Source organism: Chiloscyllium plagiosum, unplaced genomic scaffold, assembly GCF_037043375.1.
Source record: "Chiloscyllium plagiosum isolate Xiang-an unplaced genomic scaffold, Cpla_swu_hap1 HiC_scaffold_14, whole genome shotgun sequence".
In the NCBI taxonomy this organism is placed as follows: Eukaryota; Metazoa; Chordata; class Chondrichthyes; order Orectolobiformes; family Hemiscylliidae; genus Chiloscyllium; species Chiloscyllium plagiosum.
In genome coordinates this window covers 68,273,351-68,300,856 of record NW_028270152.1, presented here as the reverse complement: position 1 = coordinate 68,300,856, position 27,506 = coordinate 68,273,351, and the positions used below count along the sequence as shown (strand labels likewise).

General features: G+C 41.6%; 1 protein-coding gene across 1 annotated transcript in view; it reads right to left on the bottom strand.

The window, feature by feature from the left end:
- Positions 1–1,488: 1,488 nt before the first annotated feature.
- LOC122559164 (protein SSUH2 homolog) overlaps positions 1,489–27,506 on the bottom strand; it is a 56,971-nt gene continuing 30,953 nt past the window's right edge. The window contains exons 6-12 of the mRNA XM_043708537.2: positions 22,991–23,115; positions 19,057–19,119; positions 15,310–15,395; positions 12,292–12,384; positions 6,513–6,618; positions 5,733–5,840; positions 1,489–2,969 (exon numbers count right to left, since the gene is read on the bottom strand). Of these exons, the coding sequence (XP_043564472.2) occupies positions 2,832–2,969; positions 5,733–5,840; positions 6,513–6,618; positions 12,292–12,384; positions 15,310–15,395; positions 19,057–19,119; positions 22,991–23,115 (719 nt within the window). The 3' untranslated portion in view covers positions 1,489–2,831. The remainder of the gene's footprint in view (positions 2,970–5,732; positions 5,841–6,512; positions 6,619–12,291; positions 12,385–15,309; positions 15,396–19,056; positions 19,120–22,990; positions 23,116–27,506) is intronic.

Genomic DNA, 27,506 nt, shown 5'->3' with positions numbered 1-27,506 from the left:
CAGACACACCCTGTAACTCTGCATTTCCCATGACTAAGCCCCCTAAGCCTGCACATCCCTGGACACTATGGGCAGTTTAGCATGGTCATTCCACCTAACCTGCTCATCTTTGGACTGTGGGAAGATACTGGAGCATTTGGAGGAATCCCATGCGGGCAAAGGGAGAATGTGCGAACTCCACACAGAGAGCTGCGCGAGGGTGGAATCAAACCCAGATCCTTGGGTCTGTGAGGCAGCAGTGCTAACTACTGAGCCACCACTATATCTTATCTGGAACAAGCAAAGTAATCACAAAATTTCCATAACTGTGGTTCAAAAGAGAGGATGAATCAGCCAATGTTTTGCTGTAGCTAACTATCCACTGGATTATACCACAAGAAATGAGAGGTAGATGTCAGGAGGATGGAATTGAAGAGATTCCTGATGTGGCAAAGTAACTATTCCGTATTAGGTTTACACATTAAGAATGGCTTTGGTGAGGTGGTGGAGGGCTGGTGGGACGCACACCTGTGACTTTCAGTCAATAGTGGCTTCAGGGTAAGAAAATAAGCTGGATGGAAAGTAAAGGAAAGGACACAACAGGTTTCCTGAACAGTCACCTTGCATTGGGCTTGTATTTTACCTTTCAATCCCCTTGGGGTTAGCTCTATTACACAGGAGTTACAGAAGGTTAAGCAGAATCTATTTATTTAATATACTGTGATAGGCTTTACTCCAAGACAAAATATCAAGATACAGATAAGATTAGAACATCTACTAACTATTTACTAAACCATAATATCTTTGAAGTAAGAACTCCAACCTTAAACTGTAAGCCAGCAGTTATTTTACATGGAATGTACCCTTAACTGAATTATTTTAATACTAGATAGCATGTTGGACAACAGTGTTTTGGATGTCTTAGCTGTGGTTTAAGTCTCTTGTGAAAAGTATAAGCATTCTTTGCCATTTTAATAGGATACTATCAGAAATATTAACAATCGAGGCATGTGTCCCATCTGACCCATAATAAGTATGACTGCCCTTCCTCCTCCTGCAAACTGCTCTCTTGACCTTGACCTGACCTTCATGGAATGTGACTGAAACTAGATCTGATGACGATCTTTTAAGCCCTACAATGTACAATGAGCATGAACAAAGTTCTTCAGTCTTGACAACTCATGTCTCCAAAGTTAATCTTTTCAATCCAACTTTCTCTAGGTCCTAACTGTACTAGAATAAAACCTTCCCTTATGAAAGGATTTAAATTCATCTACCTGTGCGGTTTTAACTTCACACCTCATCTGTGGTAGAGAGAATAAATCCTATATACTAGGTGTAAGAGCCAGTGGATGCAGTTAAATGAATTTCAACCAATTGCACCATCGAGCCAAAAATTAGCAAACAAAAATGAAAACTTACTAGATAAATGAAAAATATTCCATGTTATGTGAAAATTGCAACTTATCTTAATAGAAGAAATAGATTTAGCACAGAGACACAGAAATAGATTGGGAGTGACTTCGGATCCATCATTTTTAATATTGTTACAATATGAAGAGGTAAATAAATTGTAGAATCGAATAGACATAGTGGAATTGAATTCCACAAAGATTATCCCATTACACAAAATTAGATAGAATTTCATAGCATCATAAAATAGAATCCCTACAATGTGGAAGTAGGCCCACCGATTCTCCGCAGACCATACCACCAGGACCATTCCCTCCAACCCTATCCTACATTTCCCATGGCTAATCCACATAGCCTGCACATCCCTGGATACCATGTGCAATTTAGAATGGCCTACATCTTTCACCATCCATTTCATTGAGGTTATACAGTAAGAATTCTTTTTGGTTTGTCTGTTTGTTTGTAAACAGTGGGTGGAATTTAACGTTCGCCCCTCCCACTGCTGTGGGGAGTAAGGGTTGAGGGTGGAGGCAAGGGGGAAAGACTTGTAGTCAACCTTCCTGTCTATAGGCCAATAATGGCGTCATCCCACTTATGTTCAACCAACAGCAGACACGAGTGCCATCTGATGAAGGTTGTCCTGCAAACCCTTTACCCAATTAAGGGACCTGGCTTCTTATTGGTTGGCGGTTCAAGTCGGGGTTCAGGATTTATACCCCTGCTTTCTGAAATCCTACAGAAGGCCCAACATTGGCCACTTAATTCCATTGATGGCAGGTGAGACTCCTAAGACTGAAATGAAATGCCAATCAGTGTTACCATTAATAGCTGACTAACCTGTGCAATTAAATTTCAAATTAACTTTCATATAGCCAGTCACTGTGCACCAAAGTTTAAGACAACTCAATTTGCTTCTTTCAGCAAGGTGGCTAAGTGATTAGCGTGGCTGAATCACAGTGCTCGGGGTATGGGTTCGATTCTAGCCTTGGGTGACTGTCTATGTGGATTTTGCAAATTCTCCCCGCATCTGTGTGGGTTTCCTCCCACAGTCCAAAGATGTGCAAGTTAGGTTGATTGGCAATGTTAAATTGTCCCATAATGTCCAGGGATGTGGAGGTTGGGTGGGTTACCCATGGGAAATACATGGGTAGTGGGGGTGGGTCTGGGTTGGATGCTCTTCAGAGGGTCAGTGTGTACTTGATGGGCTGAATGGCCTGCTTTCAAACTGTATGGATTCATGATTCTGAGTTCTTTAGAATATGTTGGTGCTTCATATATATGTTTATATATATATATATATGTTTATACATGTACATATCATCTCATTTATTAATCATCCCATTAATATATATATTTAACTCTTTCTGGAGATATAAGTTTATTTGGAACATTGAAAGAGTTTGCAGTAAATAGAAAAGGGAATTGATGCAGAAGGCACTTCACATAATTGCGCAATTCTTGCCAGGATATTCCGGAGCATGAACCTTGTTTTCAATGCCATACACAAAGTAGCTGTGATCTTTTCTTTTCCATTGGAACTGCACTTGGACAACGGGGATGAGTTCAACCATGTGGCGCTGTCAAAGAGAGGAAAAAAAAAATTGTCAGAGCAATAGTGGGATGGGAACATGTAACTAAATGCACGTATTTTGTCCAGTGGGTGGTGATGGATTCTGGAATGCAGTGCCTGACATAGAGGCTAACCCAATTGTACCCATGAAAAGGGAACTGGATATTCATCTGAAAGAAAAACAATTGCCGATTTATGTTACAAAGTCGGGAGAATTCATAGGACTACCTGAACTGTTCTTGCCAGCAAGGACACAAGGAAGTAACTGGCTGCCTCCTGTGCTATAACCATTCTACAATCCCATGGAGATTGATATTGAAGCAGTTAATGGAAGGCCAGACTGAATGCAAGTGAATGGTGAAAGTCACAGTGACAGCTAGGAGTCATCAAGAACCTCGGACAGCCCAGGTAGCAGTCTTATGAAAGGCGTCAGTGAGGAAATTGCCCTGTGCCTTCTCAACGTGCCAGTGGTTAAATGTAAATAATGTCCAAGTGAAGCACACTGAGCAGTAAGGTCACAGGTTTGATCTATGCTTGGCAACACATTCACTGATCTTGTACAGAGTGGCAGGAGGAACACTTCAAGTCAGCATTTCTCAGCATTCCTCAGCTGAAGGGTGGTACGGGGCACTGAAAGAACAGCAGGGTTTGCTGTTCATGAACACATTCCAGAGATTTTATGATGGAAAATGTAGGAGAGTGTTTATGTTTGCCAGCGAGAGAATGTGTGTGTGTGTGTGAGAAAGAGAGTGCATGTGTGTGGAAGAGAGAGAGAGAGTGGCGTGTGTGGGAGAGAGTGTTTGTGTGTGTGTGAAAGAGAAAGAAAGAGAAAGAGAGAGGGTCTGTGCCCTTGTCCTTCTTGATGCCAGAGGTTGTGGATATAGAAGTTGCTGTCTAAGGAGCTTGGGTAATTATTGCACTGAAATTAATACTGTATTGAAAGTAGTGGTTGAGGGTCAAAAAGTGTGGTGCTGGAAAAGCACAGCCAGTCAGGCAGCATCCAAGGAACAGGAGACTTGACATTTTGGGCATAAGCCTTTCATCAGGAATGTAGTAGGGGAAGGGGGCTGAGAGGTAAATAGGGGGTGGGGCTTGGGGTGAGGGAGCTGGGAAGGCGACAGGTGATTGCAGGTGGGTGGTAATTGTGATAGGTTGGTGGGAAGAATCAAGCGGATAGATGGGAAGGAAGATTGACAGGTAGGACAGGTCAACAGGGTGGTGCGATTTGGAGAGTTGGATCTGGAATGAGGTGGGGGAAGGGAGATTTGGAAACTAGTGAAGTCAATGTTGATGCTCTGTGGTTGAAGGGTCCCAAGGCAGATGATGAGGCATTCTTCCTCCAGTTGTCGGGTGGCTTGAATTTGGTGCTGGAGGAGGCCCAGGATTTGCATGTTCTTTGGGGAGTGAGAGGGATGTTGAAGTGTTCAACTACAGGGGGGTGGGGTGTGTGTCCCAGAGAGGTTCACTGAAACTTTCCACGAGTTGGCATCCTGTCTCCCCATAGATGTAAAGGAGCAAATTAAGTGGGCTGCTTTGTCATGGATGGTGTCAAGCTTCTTGAGTGTTGTTGGAACTGCCCCCATCCAGGCAAGTGGGGAAGAGTTCATCATAGGTAGGGCTTTAACTTTTTAAAAAATTCATTGATGGAATGTGGGTGTCACGAGCTATGCCAGCGTTTATTGCCCAGAGGGCAGTTAAGAGTCAACCACACTACTGTGGGTCTGGAGTCACATGTAGGCCAGATTGGGTCAAGTCAGCAATTTCCTCCCCTAGCGGACATTAGTGAACCAGCTGGGACTTTCCGAAATTTGGGTTACAACTGGCTAGTTTTTAAGTTCCAGATTTTTGTTGAATTCAAATTTTATCATCTAGCATGGTGGGATTTCAACCCTTATCCACAGAACATCAGCCTGGGGTTCTGGATTACTAGCCAGAGACATTACTACCATGTCACTGCCTTCCCATATTAATTTATTAATAGTTTAATTAATTTCATAATTCATTAAATATCAGCAAGGTGTCTGTTATATATTTTGTTTTACCTGTTGTTTTGAGGTTATAAATCCTATTATCTCCAAATGAATGAAAGTAATTTTGCCAAAGATTTGTCAGCATTCAGGTAGTTTAAATTAAAAATCACACAACACTAGCTTATGGTCCAACAGGTTAATTGGAAAGCACTAGCTTTTGCAGAGCTGCTCCTTCATTAGGTAATGTTTTTTAACTTTGTCCACCCCAGTCCGACACCGGCCCCGCCACATCTCAGGTAGTTTGGTAACAATATTATCACATGTAAAAGTATTCTTTCTCTCATCACATTGTCATGTCACTACCAATGTTCCCTCTTTTATCTCTTTACTTTACAGTGCCTTAGAGCTGTGCATCTTAGAGGAAATGTTGCTTACATTCATTCCCCACACAGCTCCATCCCCCTGCTGCTCTTCGCTTGCGTAGCTTACAGGAAGTGTTGGCCACCACTTAGCCATTTTTGTGGCCACTCAGAAATGTGTGATGGGTGGAGTATGCATGGGCAGAACAGTGAGCTCTATACTGCACAAGAAAACCTACTGCATTGTCTGCAGCAAAGAATGGAGACGAGCACAAATTATTTACTTTCCTAAGGTTGGAGATAAAATAGCTAATTTCTCTTCCTCCTGCTTTTCGCTTACCCAAACAAGAGTTCACTTCTGACAAAATCATGGATTGGATTAACCAAGTTTATCTGGCAATGACTGTTTCTATTTCGAACTGCCACAGCTTTGCTCCTCACCTGTTGGATTATGCGTGAGATTTTGCCAAACTGAGTCCAATGTTCCTGGATCCCCTGTTGTGACATCTGGTTAATCCTAGGATCTGGAAAGGTCATTATTGGATGCACCTAGGAAGTAAGGAGGAAATGTGAGAATAAGGAGAGCTATATTGTAAATATTCAGTCGCAGAATGTACAGTATGACTGAGGCACAGTTGCAAAAGGTTAGACAAATTATTTATGCCCCGGAGTTTTGGCAAAATGACTTCTGAAAGTGGTTTATTGGTTACAACAAGAGGAGACCTACAACCCACTCTCTCTACAATTTAATGATCTATACAAGAAGAATTTGCAATAAACCAAGGTGGCTCAGTAGATTGGAGATTGGGCGGGGAGAGAGGGAGGATGGGAAGGAGTGGGGTTTTGTCTCAGACCTTTGGGTGATCAGTTGACCATCTGCAAAGAAGGCCTTCCCTCTAAGTTTGCCAGGTCTGCTGTAGGCCCCTAACCAGTTGCAGTCATGGAAAGTCCGAGGAAGGGATGGAGTCACAGCTTGACAGTGACCCAAATTATTTTTGTCAGTTCTGATCAAGCATCTATCCTGTTCCAGGTCCCACAAAAATAATTTGACAACTCACCTTCGGCAGTCATCTTTAGCTCCATCACATGTGGAACTGGTCAGGACATGCAAGATTGATTCAGCTCTGATCTTAAATGGCAGTAAAGGGTTCATTTCTGACAAGATGTGCCCGATTTTCAAATTAACAAGCCTTTGATTCTCATGGCTATTTAATACCTTACCTGAATCTGTTGGTCATTGAAGAGCTGGTGTCCAGTGACTTTGCTGAGGAGATTGATAGGTAATCCACATTGCAGATCAATAATTTGTTCAAATTTGTGGTTTTCCCTGTTTAAGAAGTGGAGAACAAGGGCATCCCTTCAGTTGTGCATTTAAAATGTCTCTTGCTCTTATGTTTCCTTGTTCAAAATCTGAAGTGCATTTCACTTGGTTCCTTGATAAACTTTGTTTTGTTTTAATTAAATTTCTGCCTTTCTATACAATTTTAGTTACAGAATCAAACATGTTCCAATTGTGTTGCAAAATGTGGAAGGTGATATCATCAGAACAGATGCAGAGGTGGAGACACTATGAGAATTGAAATGTGATCAAGGTCTCTATTACAAGCATGGATTGGCTGGCTGGCAAGTGTGCATCAACGGTCTTTCAAGATTGACAGGATCTACTGAGTGAATTCCCACAGGGCTCTGCATTGTAACTTCAACCTTTTACAATTTACATCAAATCCTTACAAGAGAGCAGTGGTAGCTAAGTTCACAGACAATGTAAATAGAATTAAAAATCATACAACACCAGGTTATAGTCCAACGGGTTTATTTGGAAGTACTAGCTTTTGGAGCGCTGCTCCTTTGTCAGGTAGCTAAGTGGGGCAGGATCATAGGACACAGAATTTATAGCAAAAGATCATAGTGTCATTACAACTGATGCGATATTTTGAACAAACCTAGATTGCTGTTAAGTCTTTCATCTTTTAGAAAGTGTTGCAGGTTTCAATTCATTAATATGTAAATCCCAGAAGTTCTTTCAAGTCACATTCCTGAGATAACTTAAGGATTTATAAATAAAGGTGACATTTCAGCTTAGGCAATGCATTAAAGGTGTGAGGTTACAGTCTGTCTGTCTTCCAATCTTGAGTCACATGATTCTATTTCCAAAGTAGGAATTTATAAAATGTCACATGGATTGACTGCCTACAGATTGTGTGTTTTTTAAACAAGGTAGAATTGTGCAAATGCAAATGCACCGCACAGACCTAGATATGTGTGTGCATGCATGTGACGGAGAGAGAGAGTGTGAAAGGCTGTGTGTGTATGGGAGAGAAGGAGAAAGTGTGAGTGTGTGTATGTTTGATAGAATGTGTACGTGAGTGCGATGGGTGTAAGTGTGGGGTGTGTATGTGTCTGAGAGAGAGTGTGTGTATGACAGAGGGTCTGCGTGACTGTGAGTATGTAAGAGTCTGTGTGTAAGCACACAAACTGTAGGCAGTCAATCCGTGTGACATTTTACAAATTCCTACATTGAAAATAGAACCAGTCTGACCCAAGATTGGAATACAGACAGACTCTAACCTCACACCTTTGATGCATTGTCTGAGCTGAGATGTCACCTTTATTTATAAAACCTTAAGTTATCTCAGGAATGTGACTCGAAAGAAGTTCTGGAATTTACATATCAACGAACCGAAATCTGCAACACATTCTAAAAGATGAAAGATTTAACAGCAATCTAGGTTTGTTCACTAAATCCTATCAGTTGCAATGACACTATGATCTTTTGCAATAAAATCTGTGTCTTATGATCCTGTCCCACTAGCTACCCGATGAAGGAGCAGCGCTCTGAAAGGTAGTAGATTAGATTAGATTACATTACAGTGTGGAAACAGGCCCTTCGGCCCAACAAGTCCACACCGACCCGCCGAAGCGCAACCCACCCATACCCTTACACTTACCCCTTACCTAACATTACGGACAATTTAGCATGGCCAATTCACCTGACCTGCACATCTTTGGACTGTGGGAGGAAACCGGAGCACCCGGAGGAAACCCACGCAGACACGGGGAGAATGTGCAAACTCCACACAGTCAGTCGCCTGAGGCGGGAAATGAACCCGGGTCTCTGGCGCTGTGAGGCAGCAGTGCTAACCACTGTGCCACCGTGCCGCCCACTTCTGAGTAAACCTGTTGGACTATAACCTGGTGTTGTGTGATTTTTAATTCTGTCCATCCCAGTCCAACACTGGCACCTCCACATCATGATGTAGATAAGGGCAGGAGAGTATGTTGTAAAAGAGTTGTAAGGAGTTTGTAGATAAATATAAATGGTTCTATAGGTGCTCACAGCTCAAAAGGAGACCATTCGGTCCATCATGTCGGTGCCAGTCAACAAATATCTAACGACTCTACTAATGCCATTTTCCAGCTCTCAGCCCATAGCTCTGGAAGAGAAGACAGTGCAAGTGAATGTCTAACTAGTGCTTAAATGTTACAAGAGTTTCTGACTTGACCTCAGAAACTCCAGAAAGTGAAGTGCAGACTCTCACCAATCTTACGTGAAAATATTTCTCCTCATATCACCTCTTAATCTTCTACCCCTTACCTGAAATCTATGTCACCTTGGTTATTGACCCTTCTATTTATAGAAAAGGTGCTTTCCTCTGCACCTCTATCTATACCTCTCATAATGTTATGCATCTCTATCAGGTCCACAATCAACCTTCACTGCTCCAAGGGAAACAATCCCAGCCTATCCAATCTTTCCTCATAGCCAGGGCATCCAGTCCACACAATACCCTAGCAAATCTCATCTGCACCATCTCTACTGCAATCACATACTTACCTAAAATGTGCTGACCAGAACTGCATACATTACCCCAATTGTGCACTAACTAGTATTTTATATAGTTCTAGCATAATCTCCCCGCTCTTGTATGCCAATAAAGGCAAATATCCTATCTCTTCTTAACCGCCTTCTCTACCTGCCCTGCTACCTTCAGGGATCTGTGGATATGCACAACAAAATCTCTCTGATCTTCAGTTCTTTCCATGACCCTGCCATTCATAATGTAATCTCTCATGTTGTTAGCCCTCCCTAAATGCATCACCTCACATTTTTCAAAGTTGAATTCCATTTGCCACTGCTTCCCCAGCTGACCAGTCTGTTGATCTCTTTCTGCAGTTTAAGGCTGTCCTCCTCACCCTACCAATTTTCAAAATTTGCAAACTTCTTGATTATAACCCTGCATTTAAATCCATATTATTAACCTGCACCATAAACAGCAAGGTCCCAGCATGAATATGGATTTAAATGTAGGGGTATGATCAACAACCCCACTGGAAACAATTTCCAGGCACAGAAGTGTCCCTGTAAAATTACTTTCTGCTTCCTGTCTCTCAACTAGTTTTAATTCAACTTGTTACTTTGCCTTGGATTCCATGAGGTCACTTTCTTAACCAGTTTGTCATGACAAACCACATTAGAAGCTTTGCTTGTATCAAATGCATTTTTCTCATCATCACTTCTGGTTACTTCCAAAAATATTTGATCAACTTTGTCAAACATGACTTTCCTTTATCAAATCCATGCTGACAACCCTGATTAATCTGTGTCTATCCAAGTGCTGACATTTTCTATCCCTCAGAATTCTGTCCAGGCTCGAAGGTAGAAGACAGAGGATGGTGGTGGAGGGTTGCTTTTCAGACTGGAGGCCAGTGACCGATGGAGTGCCATCAGTGCTGGGTCAGGTAACTTTCGAATTTATAGAAATGATTTGGATGTGGACATAGGAGGTATAGTTAGTAAGTTTGCAGATGACACCAAAATTGGAGGTGTAGAAGGTTATCTCAGAGTACAACAGGGTCTTGATGGAATTTAATTTAGATAACTGCAAGGTGCTGCATTTTGGGAAAGCAAATCTTAGCAGGACTTCTATACTTAACGGTAAGGTCCTAGGGAGTGTTGCTGAACAAAGTGACCTTGGAGTGCAGGTTCATAGCTCCTTGAAAGTGGAGTCACAGGTAGATAGGATAATGAAGAAGGTGTTTGGTATGCTTTCCTTTATTGGTCAGAGTACTGAGTACAGGAGTTGGGAGGTCATGCTGCAGCTGTACACGACATTGGTTAGGCCACCTTTGGAATATTGTGTACAATTCTGGTCTCCATCCTATCAGAAGGTTGTTGTGAAATCTGAAAGGGTTCGGAAAAGATTTACAAGGATGTTGCCAGGATTTGAGGATTTGTGCTATAGGGAGAGACTGATAAAGCTGGGGCTGTTTTCCCTGGAGCGTCGGAGGCTAAGGGGTGACCTTTTAGAGGTTTATAAAATTATGAGGGACATGGATAGAGTAAATAGACAAAGTCTTTTCCCTGGGGTAGGGGAGTCCAGAACTAGAGGGCATAGGTTTAGGGTGAGAGGAGAAAGATATAAAAGGGACCTAAGGGCAATGTTTTCATTCAGAAAGTGTTATGTATATGGAATGAGCTGCCAGAGGACGTGGTGAAGGCTGGTACAATTACAACATTTAAGAGGCATTTGGATGGGTATATGAATAGGAAGGGTTTGGAGGGATATGGGCCGGGTGCTGACAGGTGGGACTAGATTAGGTTAGGATATTGGGTTGACATGGATGAGTTGGATGGAAGGGTCTGTTTCCGTGCTGTACATCTCTCTGACTCTATGACTCTAATCTCCCCACCACTGACGTTGGACTGGCTGGCCTGTAATATCCTGGTCTATCGCTTCTCCCTTTATAAATAATGAGACAACCTCAGCAGTCCTCCAATCCTCTGGTACCTCACCTATGACCAGAGGGGATTTGAAAAATTACTGCCAGGGCCTCTGAGATCTCCTCCCTTGTCTCCGTCAACAGCCTGAGATCCATCTCAAACATCTCTGACCTGGGATTTATTCACTTGTAAGGCTGCTAAACCCACTAGTACCTCATCTCTCTGTTAATTTCTTCCAGCATTTCCTATACATGTGGTGCCCTTTTCCATTTTGAGGACGGATGGAAAATGTTCATTGAGGATTATGCTCATGTATTTTGGTGGGGAAGATAAGTTGAAAGAGTGGACAAAATCTGGCAGACATAGTATTCCATGGGAAAATGTGTGATTGGTTACTTTGGTACAAATAATAAAAAAAACAAAATATGACTTGAATGGAAAAAGACTGCAGCCATTCAAGTTGCAAATGGTTCCACATGTCCTGGTACGTGAGTCACAAAATGTTCGTATGCAGGTACAGCATGTAATCAAGAAAGCTAATGAGACGCTATAGTTTATTATGAGAGGTACTGAACATAAAAGTGACAATATTTTTGCATCAGTTTTACGGGGCTGTATCTCGAACACTGTCTGCTTATTTTAAAGAAGGACGTGGATATATTGGAGGTGGTTCATAAAAGGTTCACTGGATTGACATGTGGAATGAGTGGGTTGTCTTACAGGGAAAGGTTAGATTGACTGGGCTTGTTTCCACTGGTGGTTAAAAGAGTGAGGGGGTAACGATTAGAGAATAAAGGAACCTGAAAGTTATTGACAATCAACTTGACGAGGAAAGGATGTGTCCTTCTGTGTGGTTAGCCCAGAACTAGGGGACACTGCTTAAATTAGGGTTTCCCTTTTATGATACAGATGAAAAAGGGCTCTTCTGGTACAGTGGTAGTGTCTCTATCTTTAAGCCAGGTTCAAGACTCACATATGCCAGAGGCGTATAACAGCATGTCTGAACAGGTTGACTAGGAAAATGTCGAGGACAGAGATATGAAGAAATTTTTTTCTCTCAGTGGTTTGTGTGACTTTGTAATTCTTCATGTCAATAGGTGGTAGAAACTGGATTATTGAATATTTTTAAAGCTGAGCAAGGCAGATGAAAATGTGGAATTTGAAACAGAAAAAGATCAGCCATGATCTTACTGAATGGTAGAACAAGCTTGAGATGCTGAATGACTGACTAAAGTTCCTATTTCAGATGTTAGTACATACTTAAGAAACAGAACTTACCATTTTACTGTCAACTGAATGTAGAAAAACAACCTTCCTTGGCCATGGCATACATTGCACTTCTGACAGCCATATCCAGAGCAGTGTTTACATCTAAAGATAAATTCAAAATCATCATATATATGCCAGATTTCCGACTCAACAGCACTGTTGTTATGGGATAAATTGCCGAATATCAACTAAACTGTTGTGAGAGATTGTAACATTTTCAGCACAAATTGTGTTTGATATAGTTCTCATTTTCCTAAGATTGTCCATTAGTTTAATAACATTGCATTAGAATCAGGCCACCCTTACAAAACCTGCAATGTACCTCATCACTGTCACCAGTATTTGGGGCATTCTGCTAATTGTACCTGTTTGCAGGCTTTCAGGGAGGCTCCAGAAATCCTACAATTGGGTACAACTGATACCAGAAAGGGTTAATACCTGGAACATCATCACCCACAGAGAGATTTGAGTACGTAGTTTTCAGTAAACCCCTTATTGTTTACCAACTCTGGAGAGTTCTAATGATTAAAGAGGTGGATAATCAGCGGAACTGGAAAACTGTTGTGTATGATTCATTCAATCACTCTCAGTGACGTAGTCAGGTTGCATGTAATGATTGGAATCAAGTGGATCTCATTGACTATGTTTAACATGGGCCAATCAGGAAGTCTTGGCTGACCAATATAAATAGAGAATTAAAATAAGCACTACCGCGGTTAGGCGGTAGAGTGGGGGGGTTAAAAAAAGAAAAAAAAAATAACCAAAAAAAACCAGGAGATCCCCTTCACTGTTTTTGATCAAAAAAAAAGAAAAAAAGAAATAGAGGATTAAAATAAGCACTACCGCGGTTAGGCAGTAGTGTGGGGGGGTTAAAAAAAAACAAAAAAAAAGAGGATTAAACAAAAAAAATATATAAATAGAGGATTAAAAATAATAATTAAAAAAAACCAGATGAGTAGAAAGAGAAAAAAAACATATAACTAAGCGAAACATAAAGAAGAAAGAAAAAAAGAAAATATATATATAAACAAGGGATTCAGAATCTCCTCAGTTCAGGGACCTCCTCTGAGTTGGCTGGCCTTTATGTAAATAAAGGGTGACTGGTGATGGGATTCCTGCCTCTGCTCAGTTATTTTATTACTAAAATGTGACAGTTTGCACTGCAGTTTGAAATACTCACTTTTAATGCTGAACTCTTTTTCAACTAGATTAATCCAGTGCGTCAAGATACCACTCTTAAATATGTCAAAGAATCTTTTCTTGAAACAACATTTTTTGAAATTATGTTTTAACATTTGCCTGTTTATACTGTTACATTGATATGGTATTATATACAACATGGGAGCAGACTGGCCCTCAGTAAAATGTCTTTACAGTCAAAATGTCATCACATATTTTTGTAGATGATGTAAAGCACTAATTGTTTGGGGAGGCGATGGCCTAGTGGTATTGTCACTGGACTGTTAAATCAGAGACTCAGATAACATTCTGGGGACCCGGGTTCGACCCTGGTAGATGGTGGAATTTCAATTCAATAAATATCTGGAATTAAGAATCTAAAGATGATCACGAATTGATTGTCAGAAAACCCATCTGGTTCAATAATGTCCTTTAGGAAAGAAAACTGCCATCCTGACCCACAGCAATCTGATTGACTTGTAACTGCCCTCTGGGAAATTAGAGATGGGTAATAAATGCTGCCTAGCCAGTGACTCCCTCATCCCTCATAAAAAGAAAGACATGTAAGAGTTGCTGTCCGGAAACCTGATTGCCAGAATGCACAGCCATTTACTATATACTGGGCTACAACATGAAGCGAAAGGTCATTATAAACAGTACAACTGGGTTATAATATTTCAACATATTAACAAACAGACAGTGTACTATACTCCATAAAGCCAAATGGTTAAGTTTGGAACTGGAACCAATCTTTACACATATTTAATACGTATTTCTGGGCTGACTGGCTAAGCCATCATTTGTAGCCCATTCTGAATTGCCCTTGAGAAGATAATGAGCTGCCTTCTTGAATTGCTGCAGCCCAGGATATAGATGCTATCACAAACCGACTTCCAGGATATTGATTCAGCAATACTGAAGGAATGGTGATGTGATTTCAATTCACGGTGATCTGTGACTTGGAGGGGAACTTGTTAGTGATGCTAGCATCCACTGCCTTTGTACTTCTAGGTGGGCGTGGTTGTGGGTCTGGAAGGTGCTGACAAAGAAGTCTTTGTAAATTGCTACAGTGCATGTTGTAGATGGTACATACTGCTGCCACTGTGTACCAGTGGTGAAGAGAGTGAACATTGAAAGTGGAGAATGGAGTGCCAAAGAAGCAGACTGCTTTCTCCTGAACGGCATCAGGCTTTTTGAGTGTTGTTGGAGTCAAACCAATCCAGGCAAATGGTGGGTATCCATCACACTCTTGACTTGTGCCTTGCAAATGATGGACAGGCTTTGGGAGATAGGAAGTGAGTTCCCATAGAATTCCTAGTCTCTGGCCAGTTCTTGTAGCTACTGCATTTCTATAACTATTACAGATCAGTTTCTGGTCAACGGTAACATCCAAGTTGATTCAGAGATGGTAACGCCTTGAATATCAAGTGGAAATCATTAAATTATCTCTTGTTTGAGCTTGCCATTGCATGTTACTAATATTACTTGACATTAATTTGCCCATATGTTGACAAGATCTTGCTGCATGTGGGCAAAGTGTGCTTCATGAATGGTACTGATCATTGTGCAATCATCAGTGAACAATTCCATTTCAGACCTTATGATAAAGGGAAAGTCAATGATGAAGCAGCTGAAGATGGTTGGGCCCAGGACCTTTTGACAGACATTTACTTCCAGAAACAAAATGTACACAATTTCTATCCATTCTTACTAATAAGAGTTAAAAGTGAATTGCCTAGTTATTTTTCACCCCATGCTTACAATTAGACATCGTTAACACAAAAATAACAACTGGCTCTGTTTTTAGTCTGGCTTGTACGTTTTAAGACCACAATGCTACATCCTTACCTTTCCATTCCACTGCCCATACAATGGTTACATCTGTCCTCACCTCCAAATCGAAAGCCTTTACCATGACAAATCCAGCATTTAACCTGTGGTGGCAAAATGACTCAGTGTTACTTGAATATATTTCACAAAATTAACATCCTAATTGCACTTGTGGATTGATGCGTGAAAGACTCTGTTTAAGAAGGAAGTCTATGAACATTCTCCCCCGTCTGCTGTATCCTATGCGAATGCTTCCTCTGCTTTTTACTAAGCAAACATTTAGAAGACTGAACGGCTGGTTTAGTTCCTTTATCTGGCATTGCAAGTGACCCCTTATTAAACTGACTAAACTGCAGCTACCCCACAGACTGGGAGGCATGGGCCCCTCGATATCAAAAACTATGAATTAATCTTGTTGCTATCTTACGTGAATGACTGGTCCCGGAGGGAGAGGGGGGTGTCTTCACTCACTACGGTTGGACATCGAAGCATCTCAGGTAAGATGCCCCCTTATTAACTTGCTGTTCTTAGACAAAGTGAGGATAGTTAAGGAATATTACCATAGCCCAATAGTTATTAATACTGTTAAAGCATGAAGGGCAAGGCATCAGAGTGAGGGCAATACTGCCAAAACATCATTTTTGACACCCATAGTTGGTGTGCTGGGCTTTCAGCCGGAGATGATGGACTCAGGGTTTAAACTATGGGCAGCTAGGGGTATGTGTTGCCTGGGTGACTTATTCGAGGGGGATATACTGATGTCTTTTGACCAGTTGCTTCGTAAATGCGAGTTGCCCAATAGGGACCTTTCCTATTTTTTTCAAATTAGAAATTTCGTTCAAGAAGAGACCATACTTCTAACTGATTCTTAGAGACCTTATACGGAGAAGAGGGTGCTGAGTGCTGAGAACACACTTTCGGACAGCAATGTCTATCACCAATTGGGAGAGGGTCCCTCGGACCAGCCCAAACAGCTCTGTAAAGTATGGGAGAAGGAGCTGGACATTGAAATCTCTTCTGAAGTATGGGAGGATATCTGGGGAAGTGCAAGAAGGATCTCAATTTGCAACAGAACCCATGCCTTGTAATTGAAAATTCTCCACAGGGGCCACTTGGTTCCAGGCCGCCTTTCAAAATTTAAAGCGGGAGTGTCTCCGATGTGTCCTAAATGCACGATGAGTATGGGTACACTCACTCATTGTCTCTGGTCCTGCCACAGGCTGCAAGCATACTGGAGCGCTGTGGTGGGTGAAATAGAGAGAGTCTTGGGGACAGAGGTGGAGATGGACCCAGTATCTCTCCTTCGTGGCCTTGTTAATCCACTTACATTAGACACGCACAGAAAAAAAAGCTATTCAGTGTCCTCACCTTTTGTGCAAGAAAGAACATTCTGTTAGGGTGGGTGTCTGAAAACCCCCTGGGACGGTCGGGCTGGTGTAAGCTAGCCATGGAACACATCCTTTTGGATTTTCTTACAGGTATGGTGCACCATAAAACTGAGAGGTTTTTTATAACCGGCCCTTTTTGGACTACTTGGGTACAGATTTGTCTGCCATACTAATAAGGGCTTTTATACAGCCATGGTGATTCTGTTTAATGAATCTAGTATCCGGAGAGGAGGAACTGTGAACACTGTGAATATGTATAAATTTATGCTCTCAATGGTCAAGAGCTATTACTTTGTTTTGTTGAGCTGTATTATTACTATTATTGTTATTATTACTGTCATGATTTTTTAGTTAGTTGTTAGTTCTTAATTATTATTTATTTATGTAATTAATGGGTTTCTTTGTATTGTCTTGTTTTGTATTTGTTGTAATATCCAAAAAATATTTCTTTTTCAATAAAAATATATTTAAAAAAAAAGGAAGTCTTCTCTAGGTTTAGGCGAAGACTAAACCTTGTCACTTCACATTCTCCCTCCATTCGATGGGTTCCATTGGGACTACTCGGTGGCAGAGTGAGCATTTGCCTACTCATTGTACTTGAAAGGTTTTGCACTTGTGTAGATCAGCTTGGTTAAGTTGCAGGCCACTGTAGAGCTATTGTCACACAGATTGTCAGATTTGGCAAAGGAAAATAACATGCAACATTTGCCAGGAATGGAGAGTTGTGATTGTGGAGAATGTCCATTGATAGCCAGAAAGATAGTTCAAAATTTACCCTTGCTGTGCCTCATTACCATCATCAGTTCCGAAAGTAGGGTCCCTAATTGTAGTTTTTATCTCATTAGGTTTAATTTTCCTAATTAAAGTAAAAGGGACCTATTGCCTATAATAGCCAAACACTTTGGACATTCACAGGGAATACTTGTAGAGTCATAGAAGAGGCCATTCAAACCATCGAGTCTATGCTGACCTGTCTTGACCAAATCTACCTTTTTGGCCCATAACCTTGAATTTTATGATTTTTCAAATGTGCAGCTACATAATTTAGAATGGGACAATAAGACTAGCAGGTCCATTTAAGAATGTTGTCACCCCATTAACACTGAAAATGCTAGCTGTTATTGGAATACACAACAAAGAGATGCCAGGCACAATCACAAAGAATGTGTGAGAAACTCTGCAAGTTTGACAACATCTGTGGTGTGGAGAGAAAGAGAAAGAAAACCTGGCATGACTTGAGATACCAGGCACCCTCCATCACATTGGCCACTCTGCATTGACAAATTTTGACAATGTTTGCTGTGCGTTATACTATAATCCAATCTTGCCTTCATTTGATGTCCAGAATCAGAGGCAAATTTTTGTTCAAAAGTACACACGTGCAGTTTGTCATTTTGAAATGCAGTAAAATTGCAGACTGCAGTGCAGACTTTGGTAATATATGCACCTGGAAATACAAGGAGCAATTCATCCATGCTCATGGCTGAGATTGATAGTGCTACATTCTAAGTCCACTACAGATTTTGAACACAATTCCATTGACATGTGAGTGCTGTTTTGGGAGAATGCTCCACTATTGGAAGTAACATCTTTTGGATCAAATGTTAAATCGATGCTCTGCTCATCTTTCAAGCTGGCCATTTTTGCTCTCATGACAATATTCAAGTAAGAGATGTGGAGTTGTCTCAGTGTCACTCTCAGCAACAATTCCTCTGTCCTTGAAGTACAAAATTAGGTCAGAGAGACTGAGTTTATTCTCTTTGGAGAAAATGAGAAGATGAGATTTGATGTGCGCAAGATTTTGATAATGTTGACAAGGAAAGACTCATTAGCTGCTTTCCATCCCCATTGGCTAATGGTACAAGAATCAGGGGACACAAGTGTAAGGTTTTGGATTGGAAAAAGGGTGGTAGGGGTTAGGTAGTGGGTGGGGTAGTGGCTGCTGTAATGTGATGAAGAACTTCCTTTTAAATGCCAAGTTGTAATGACTTAGAACTTGCAGTCGCAAGGTTGGAGAATGTTGAAGTGATGGGTGGTTTCAAAAGGACTTTGGATGGCTTTTTGAAGAAAATAAACTTGCAAATCCTCAGGGATAGAATGGGAGAATGGGACTGATTGGATTGCATTAAAGAGAGCAAAGGCGACTTGCTGGACCGAATTATCTCCTTCTATGCCATAAATGACTCCCAGATCTAACCCAGCACTAACCCAGATCTCCAAAGGAATTTAACTGGTCATTGACATCGGGGGCACCTTACTGGGCACGGATAAGCTGCCATGTTTGCCAAAAGATAATGCTTCAAAATATCGCTCAGTCGGGAAGTTTCTTGATTATTAAAGGTGCGATATAAATGCAAATTTTTATTCATTTACTTACCCGTCCTGTTTGAAAACAGTTAGTGCACTGTATTTTACCCAAGCTCATGCATCTGTGGCATCCCTGAAATAAATCATATTCAAACAAAGTGAACACTGTCTTCCAGATCTCCACATGTTAGATTTTTGCTGAAACTTTTAAAATGGAAGCTAGGCAGGAGAGGATCTTTTCATCATCCTCTTCAACCCTCCTTTCATCGCCCAAAGGTGTGTGGTCTGAATTATATGTCCACTGTTCAGTTGAGATGTGATTCTCAGGCTGCACTGTGAAATATTGGTACTACCACCTGCAGGACTGCACCCAACAGGACTATATGGATTGACAATCGAGGGAGATATCAAATGGAACACTGGGGATGAAGATACAAAGGGCTGCATGTTTTCTCAAAGTATAAATTATATGTGCTGGATTGGTCCAATATGGCATTCAATATAGAGACATAGAGTCTTAGAGATGTACAGCACAGAAACAGAACCTTTAGTCCAACTTATCCACGTCAACCTGATGTCCTAACCTAATCTAGTCCCATTTACCAGCATTTGGCCCAAATGCTCTAAACCCTTCCTATTTCATATACCCATCCAGATGCCTTTTAAATGTTGTAATTGTACCAGCCTCCAACACTTCCTCTGGCAGCTCATTCCATACACACACCCTCCCAGTGAAAAAGTTGCCTCTTAGGTCTCTTTTAAATTTTTCCCCTCTCACCTTAAACCCATGCCCTCTAGTTCTGGACTCCAACACCCCAGGGAAAATACCTTATCTATTTACCATATCCATGCCCCTCATGATTTTATAAATCTCTATAAGGTCACCCCTCAGTCTCCGACACTCCAAGGAAAACAACCCCAGCCAGTTCAGCCTCTCCCTGTAGCTCAAATCCTCCAACCCTGGCAACATCTTTGTAAATCTTTTCTGAACCCTTTCAAGTTTCACAACATTTGTCTGATAGGAGGGAGACTAATATGGTTTCCATTGTTCCTTTTACAACAGTATCAATGGTTTCATTGGCATCTCAGGTGTGGGTAATAAAGTGAGCTACATAATGGCTTTTGACTGAGTTTATATCCAGCCTGAACGTTTGTGACAAAAATCAGATGAAAATCTTCTGTCTCGGAGATCTAATGGATAGTAACTTAGGTCTTGTTGTGAGTTCAGACCTTTGCCACATAACTGTCTTAACTTTGCACTAAATTGGACATCTCACTAGAGGTAGACTTTTAGATGAAGTGGAAATGAGCCACATTGATTATAAAGAAGTGTTCCTCTGGTGCTGACATGTACCAGTGTCGAGGGACTTGTTTCCCTATTGGCTGCTGGTTACAATGCAGACATGCTTCACACCGACTATAGGCACTGGGAATGAGTAAATATCCCTTCCCCATCATTCACATCCTCAGGGTGCCCTACAGAAAAGAGCACAATTAAAAGAGGAATTCTAAAATTATAGGAAATGAGCAGGATTACTGCTGATTAGCTTTATGGTTGGGGGTCCAACGCCACTTAATCTCACAAAATAGTGCTACTGGAACCCATATGGTTTCCTGCATGAACTGTTGATTTACATCTTAATTTATGATGTGGAGGTCCCGGTGTTGGACTCGAGTGGGCAATGTCAGAAGTTGCACGACTTCAGGTCATAGTCTAACAGGTATCTTTGAAATTACAAGCTTTTGAAGCACTGCTCCTTTGTCAGGTGACATGGAGGGAAGCACACAGGCACTGAATTTATACGCAGAGAGATAATGGCAACATAATTCCAGGTAATTAAAAGTGTTAAAAGATAAATACACGTGGTGTGAGTGGAGTGTCAACAGCTGAATAGCAAGTGAAGGAGTGACAAATGATCCGATTAATTAAGGCGGAAAAGGATAATTACAAAAAAAAACAAAAAAAAAATGGTGCTAGAGACAAACCAAAAGGCTGGAATAACATGATAGGTAGAAGAGTCACATGATGAGGGTCTAACTAAAGTAGTAAATAATTCAAAACTGTACAAACTAAATAAGGTAGTTAACTATTAACAACTTATCAAGATGATGGTGTCAAAATAGAACATTAAGGAAGATTTTATGCAAATTTGTATGGTGGAATTACATGTAGTGTGACATGAACTCAATATCACAGTGTCCTCATGGGTATGGAATTTGCCTTAATTAGATTAGATTAGATTACTTACAGTGTGGAAACAGGCCCTTCGGCCCAACAAGTCCACACCGATCTGCCATAGAGCAACCCACCCAGACCCCTACATTTATCCCTCACCTAACACTACGGGCAGTTTAGCCTGGCCAATTCACCTAACCTGCACATTTTTGGACTGTGGGAGGAAACCGGAGCACCCGGAGGAAACCTTAGTAGACACAGGGAGAATGTGCAAACTCCACGCAGTCATTGGCCTGAGGCGGGAATTGAACCCGGGTTTCTGGCGCTGCAAGGCAACAATGCTAACCACCGTGCCACCCCGTTAATTAATCTGATCATAGGTCATCCCTTCACTTACTATTCACCTGTTGACATTTTACTCACACTGTTTGACATTTTTGATCACTTGCAAAGTCTTGCTATTCAGTCCGTTGACACTCCATGCACACTACTTGCACTAACCTTTTTACACTCTTAATTACCTGCAATTATCTTGCTATTATCCCTCTGCACATAAAATATGTGTCTATGCACTTTCCTCTGCTTCATCTGATAAGGAGCAGTGTTCCAAAAACTAGTGATTTCAAATAAACCTGTTGGACTATAAGCTGATGTCATGTGACTCTGACTTTGTCCACCTTAATTTAGACACACTTTCTCTTCTCACTATATTTGAATTTCTACTCCCTCCTAGATCTCGTGACTTGATCGAATGGCTCTAGCATAATCACTGTTTCCCTATCTGATATGCTGTGATGCCAGTCCCATTACTGTACTGTACTGTACTGTACTGTGGGATTCTTTGTCCTCCCTCTGAGGGGAGTTTGGGGATGGGAAGGTACCAGCTGGGTGGCTACACCATCTTCCTCCCTCTGCCCCCAGTTATATATGAGTAGGTGGTCTTGTTGACATTAGCCTCTTTCTTACACCAAATATAAAGACTTTTAAGTGGGGACCCATGCAAAATTGCTCGTTTAACTACACTCGTAGAGTCAAAGAGCATAAAAACATGCCAATCTGAAATTAAAATAGTTCCACCTGCCTGTGCTTGGCCCATATCCCTCTAAACATTTCTTATTCATGTACTTACCTACATGTCTTTCAACATTGTAACTGTACCTGCATCCACCACTTCCTCTGGAAATTCATTCCATACATGAACCACTCAGTGGTACTGGCATTGTGAATGAGGTCCCACGAAGCGTCAATCTCCTGCTCATGCGATCAACCATTCCCTTCACCTATTAACCCACCATGTAGTCTCATTTGCCTGTTGCTGATCCTCGGCCTATGGGGATATCTGGCAATCGAATGTTTCAAGCCTCTGCAGCTTTTTTTTTTAAGTGTTTGGGGGGGGGGGTGGATTTCTATTTCTTGGACACTGAGGGAAGGCCCATCTCTGGCCAATTAAATGGCCAATCAGATGTTAACATAGCAAAGTTTCCCCAAAACTTAGCAACAAATTTTAATTAAATTGTGAAGAAATAGCACAATCGGAAGTTTTTCTTTTAACCATTGCTAATTAACATATGGTCATGATGCTTCCCTCTGTAACCAGCAAGCCCCTGTAGACTATGTCCACAGCCATTATAAAATAACATGTTGTTACCCATTAATACCATTTGGCTTAGTTGCTACCATCCCTTAGAGTGTTAGGAAACGAGTTCTCATCATATCCATTCTTCATAACACAGTATAGATCAGCTTTAACTTGGCTTAATCCTTGGGATTTTGTTTGCCGGGACATTCACTATAAACAATATCTAGCCTTTGTATCGAGTCGCCATACCTTGACAGATGCAGTGTTTGGCACCTGTACCTTCTTTTTATTTTTCTCAAACATTTTTGGAATGTCAACCGGTACTTCCCATGGAGGGGGAGGTGCCACATAGCCGTAATTATCAACAATCTGCCCTAAAAGGAAAGAGTGAGAGAGACAAATGTTACCTTTATATTTCAACTGCAATTAACAAACGGCTGTTTCCCTTTGTTGCTTGAGTTGCGCCACTGTTTCAGCTGAGGATTCAGACTGATGTAAATGAAACATCTCCCTGGTGTCTGCATTCCCAACTCCAATGTGCCAGGGGAAGATTTTGTACTTCACCCTGAATGTTTGCCAAGACTGAGAAGCTCTCTGGCTTAGCCAATATTGCCCTTGGACCTGGTACCAGAAGTGCAGCTGGGGCAGGAATTGGATAATCCACGGTTCATGAGGACATTCCTCATAGAGCCAGCTGCAGATCTCAAACAGCATGACTTCAAATGAAGCTAGTTTTCATTAGTGAGTTTTCCGTGAGTTACAGACTTTATACTTTTCAGAGGAAAGTCTAGACTGCAATTCTTTGGAGTGACATGGTTTCACTTTGAAGAGTCAAGGAATATTTTTAGATAGATTCACCAACACTTTCGAGGATGGTAAGTGTATATATTTGTTGCAATTGTTAAGTGCATTGGGTTCTCAAGATGTCGAGGAAACTGTTAGGACTGTTAAATCCCCTGGCCTTATAATTTTAAAGTTTAAGAAACACAATCAATGCTTTCTATTTCACTGTATCAACACAAACGTGATGGCTTCCAATACAGGATGTGTGTTGTGTATTTCTAATTTGAAAATCTGTCTATACTGTAGTGGGTGGTCAATTCACAGTTTGATTAACATTCCAAGCTGTTATATAGTCTTTGATATGAGGCTATGAATATAAATGCTTGTGGGTTTTTGTTTTAAATGAAGGCTAAAACAGTTGAATCAATCAGTGTTATTTTCCAAAGCAATGACGTCATCAATATATACTTTGAAGTTTATTTTATTTCACTTCATAGATCTTGAGGTCTGCCTTTGATGGATGTTGGCTGAGTTGGCATGAAGGGTGTAAAGGAAAAGGGTGGGAGTGGGAGGCATGGGTTGGAATGAGTTGACATAGAGCCTATAAAGAGTCATGTAGTGTGTAGGGAGGCTTGAGCCATCTTGCAGTGTCAGGGGCCAAGAGGCAGTGAGGGGTGAGGACCCCATTCCATATGCCAGTGTACCTTCCTCAGCAAAGGCTACGTCACTTGACCTAATTGAAGCCTGTTGACAATCATGGTAAGTTCCTGGCTTTGTGTCAGCCAGACAGCAGTAATATGAGCCTGGCGCTGGAAAAGTATCTGCATCTGCGGTCCTCACTTTCTCCTAATCTCTAGTTCAGGGGCAAAGTGCAAAAAAGCAAAGTAAGGTAATAAAAGGCAGGGATGCTGTGAGCATTCAGGCAGGCTTAGAGTGAGTAAGTGCTTGGAGACACAGCCTGGTGTAGTCCATGAACTGGATGTGTGTCCCTGAGCATACAGCGTCCTTGCTGCAGCACTACAATGTGAGTTACCAGTTCTGCCTGAGGTGCAGCATTGAAGTACAGAAGCATTCTGATTGGAGACCTGCCATGAGGATTCTTAGCATGTGGCTTAAATCACATTCTGTGCTATTGGTCTTTAAGCATGTGAAAGTGAACAGGAGGCAAGAAGTACTAAATAATTTGAATTGGATGCCACTGGCTTGTAGTTCCCGGGTCCCATCCCACTCCTGGGCCATTTTCCTGAAGGTGGAATGGGGTAATGCAGGTGCCAGGGTTATCCACCTGCAACCGGTGGAAGCAAGTTGGCTTACTAAAAGGTCTACTGAAGCCCAATGTCAGAGGGCAGTTGGTATTTTCTGTCAGTTGCTAGGTTTCCTCAAGTGTTGGGGAGGTCTAAGGGTAGCCTCAACTTCTGCTCCCACCCCTCCCAAACTTACCCCTGACAGAACTGCACAAAGCTGACTGGTGCTTACCATTTTTAAATGAATGTGAGGCAGTGTCATGAAACTTTTAGGCACTGCACACTTTATCTTGAAGTGGGAGTTTATTAGAAAAAGTCTACGCTGATGAGTATTCATAGCATGCAAATATATTACAAGCACAGGCCAGCCTGAGGCTTGACATGCCACAAACGCATCGTCCAATTATTGTAGAATCTCAGCCTACCATCAGGAATCAATAACTTGCATTCTGTCTGATTCAGTGCCATATGCTTCCCAGGCTTGAGGGCTCTGTAAAATTCACTCCGCCAGGGGAGAAGGGAAGGTCGTTGGATTGGTGTGATATAACAAGTGGCGTTCTCCAGAGATCTGTCCTTAGGCCTGAACTTTTCACCATGCTCATTAATATCTCAGATGAAGGGAGAACATAAGAAATAGGAACACCAGGAGACCAATTGGCCTTTCAAGTCTGAACCACCATTCAAGAAGATCATGGCTTATCTTCTCCAGGTCTCAACTCCTTTTGTGTCAGCACATCATGGCTCACTACCATGCCTGATACTTCAAAAATCTGTCTATGTCCTCCTTAAATACTTTCAGTGATCCAGCCCTAGCCGAGTATTCCAGATATTCATTGCCCTCTGGGGGAGGAAATTCCCACACATCTCAGTTTTCCGTGAGTGTTTTGTCTTGTTATTCTGTAACTGTGTCCCATATTTCAAGAGTTGCCACTAATGGAAACATCTCAACATCTACCCTTGTAAGATTCAATAAGATCACCCCATATTCTTCAAAATCTCTAACGAATAAAGCCCGAACCTATTCTTGTCAAGTCATCCATTTCATCATAGGAATCATCCTGGTGAAGCCTTCAATGCCAGTATATCCTTTTTTTTAAATACAGGGACTAAAACTGTACACAGTATTCCAGATGTGGCCTCTACAGTATATACCCGATATAGTTGTAACAAGACTTCCCTATCTTTAAAACTCTAGCAATTAAGGCCCAAATTCCATTTGCTTTTTCTTATTTCCAATGACTCTAAGGTTTATTGCATTCAAACAGGAAATGTAATTGAAAGTGACAATCAATCTTATTAAATACCGGAGCAGCCGTGATGGGATAAATGGTCTACTCCTGTGTCTACGTCCTATGTTCCTAAGAATAGAGAGTGATATTTCTAAAGTGTTACTATTTCAGAGTTACTGTGCCAGTGGGAAAAGGTTGCGGCAAAGTGGCATAAGTAGATTTAACGAGTGGGCAAAACTCTAGCAGATTGAGCTGAATGTGTGCAAATGTGTATTCATCTTCTTTGGAACCAAGGAAGACGCATTTGTGTATTTACCACCTAAATGGAGTCAAGTTAGGTAAAGGGGCAGTACAGAGAGATCTGGGAGTTCTCGTACACCAGTCAATGGAGGCAAGCATGCAGGTACAGCAGGTAGTGAAGAAAGCTAATAGCATGCTGGCCTTCATAACAAGAGGGATTGCGTATAGAAGCAAAGAGGTTCTTCTGCAGCTGTACAGGGCCCTGGTGAGACCGCACCTGGAATATTGTGTGCAGTTCTGGTCTCCAAATTTGAGGAAAGACATACTGGCTATTGAGGGAGTGCAGCGTAGATTCACGAGGTCAATTCCCGGAATGGCGGGACTATCTTATGTTGAAAGATTGGAGCGACTGGGCTTGTATACCCTTGAGTTTAGAAGACTGAGAGGGGATCTGATTGAGACATATAAGATTATTAAAGGATTGGACACTCTGGAGGCAGGAAACATGTTTCCGCTGATGGGTGAGTCCCGAACCAGAGGACACAGCTTAAAAATAAGGAGTAGGCCATTTAGGACAGAGATGAGGAGAAACTTCTTCACCCAGAGAGTGGTGGGTGTGTGGAATGCTCTGCCCAAGAAGGCAGTTGAGGCTCAGTCTCTGGATTTGTTTAAGAAAGAGTTGGATAGAGCTCTTAAGGATAGTGGAATCAAGGGTTATGGAGATAAGGCAGGAACAGGATACTGATTGAGGATGATCAGCCATGATCATAACGAATGGTGGTGCAGACTCGAAAGGCAGAATGGCCTACTCCTGCACCTATTGCCTATTGTCTATTGTATTTCCAAATCTTGGAGAAACTAGCAACTGGAGGGAATGAAGAGGTTAGGGATTCCCAGCATTTGAATTGTTAAAAGTCAGGAGACAACAAGCTATTGAAAAGACACTTAGGCCTCAAATGTGAAGGAAAATTTGCTTCAGTTGTACAAAACCATTGTTTGTAAAAATGAATGACAACAAGCTATTTGACTGTAGCCTACACCAGAGCTACAATCCTGGCTCATTGTTCCTCTCTCTTTCACAGAAACGTTGTAAACTTTGAAGGTAGAGAGTGAATACAGTGCTCATGATCACTACTTCTAAACAAACCACGAGTTGGGTGAGAGATTTGTAGAGCGAGTGTCTTCATGGGACTCTAGTGTGTTCTGGAAATAGCCCACAGGATGACATGTGCTTGAAAGAGTGGTGACTATTGTGTGCAGTCAAATGTG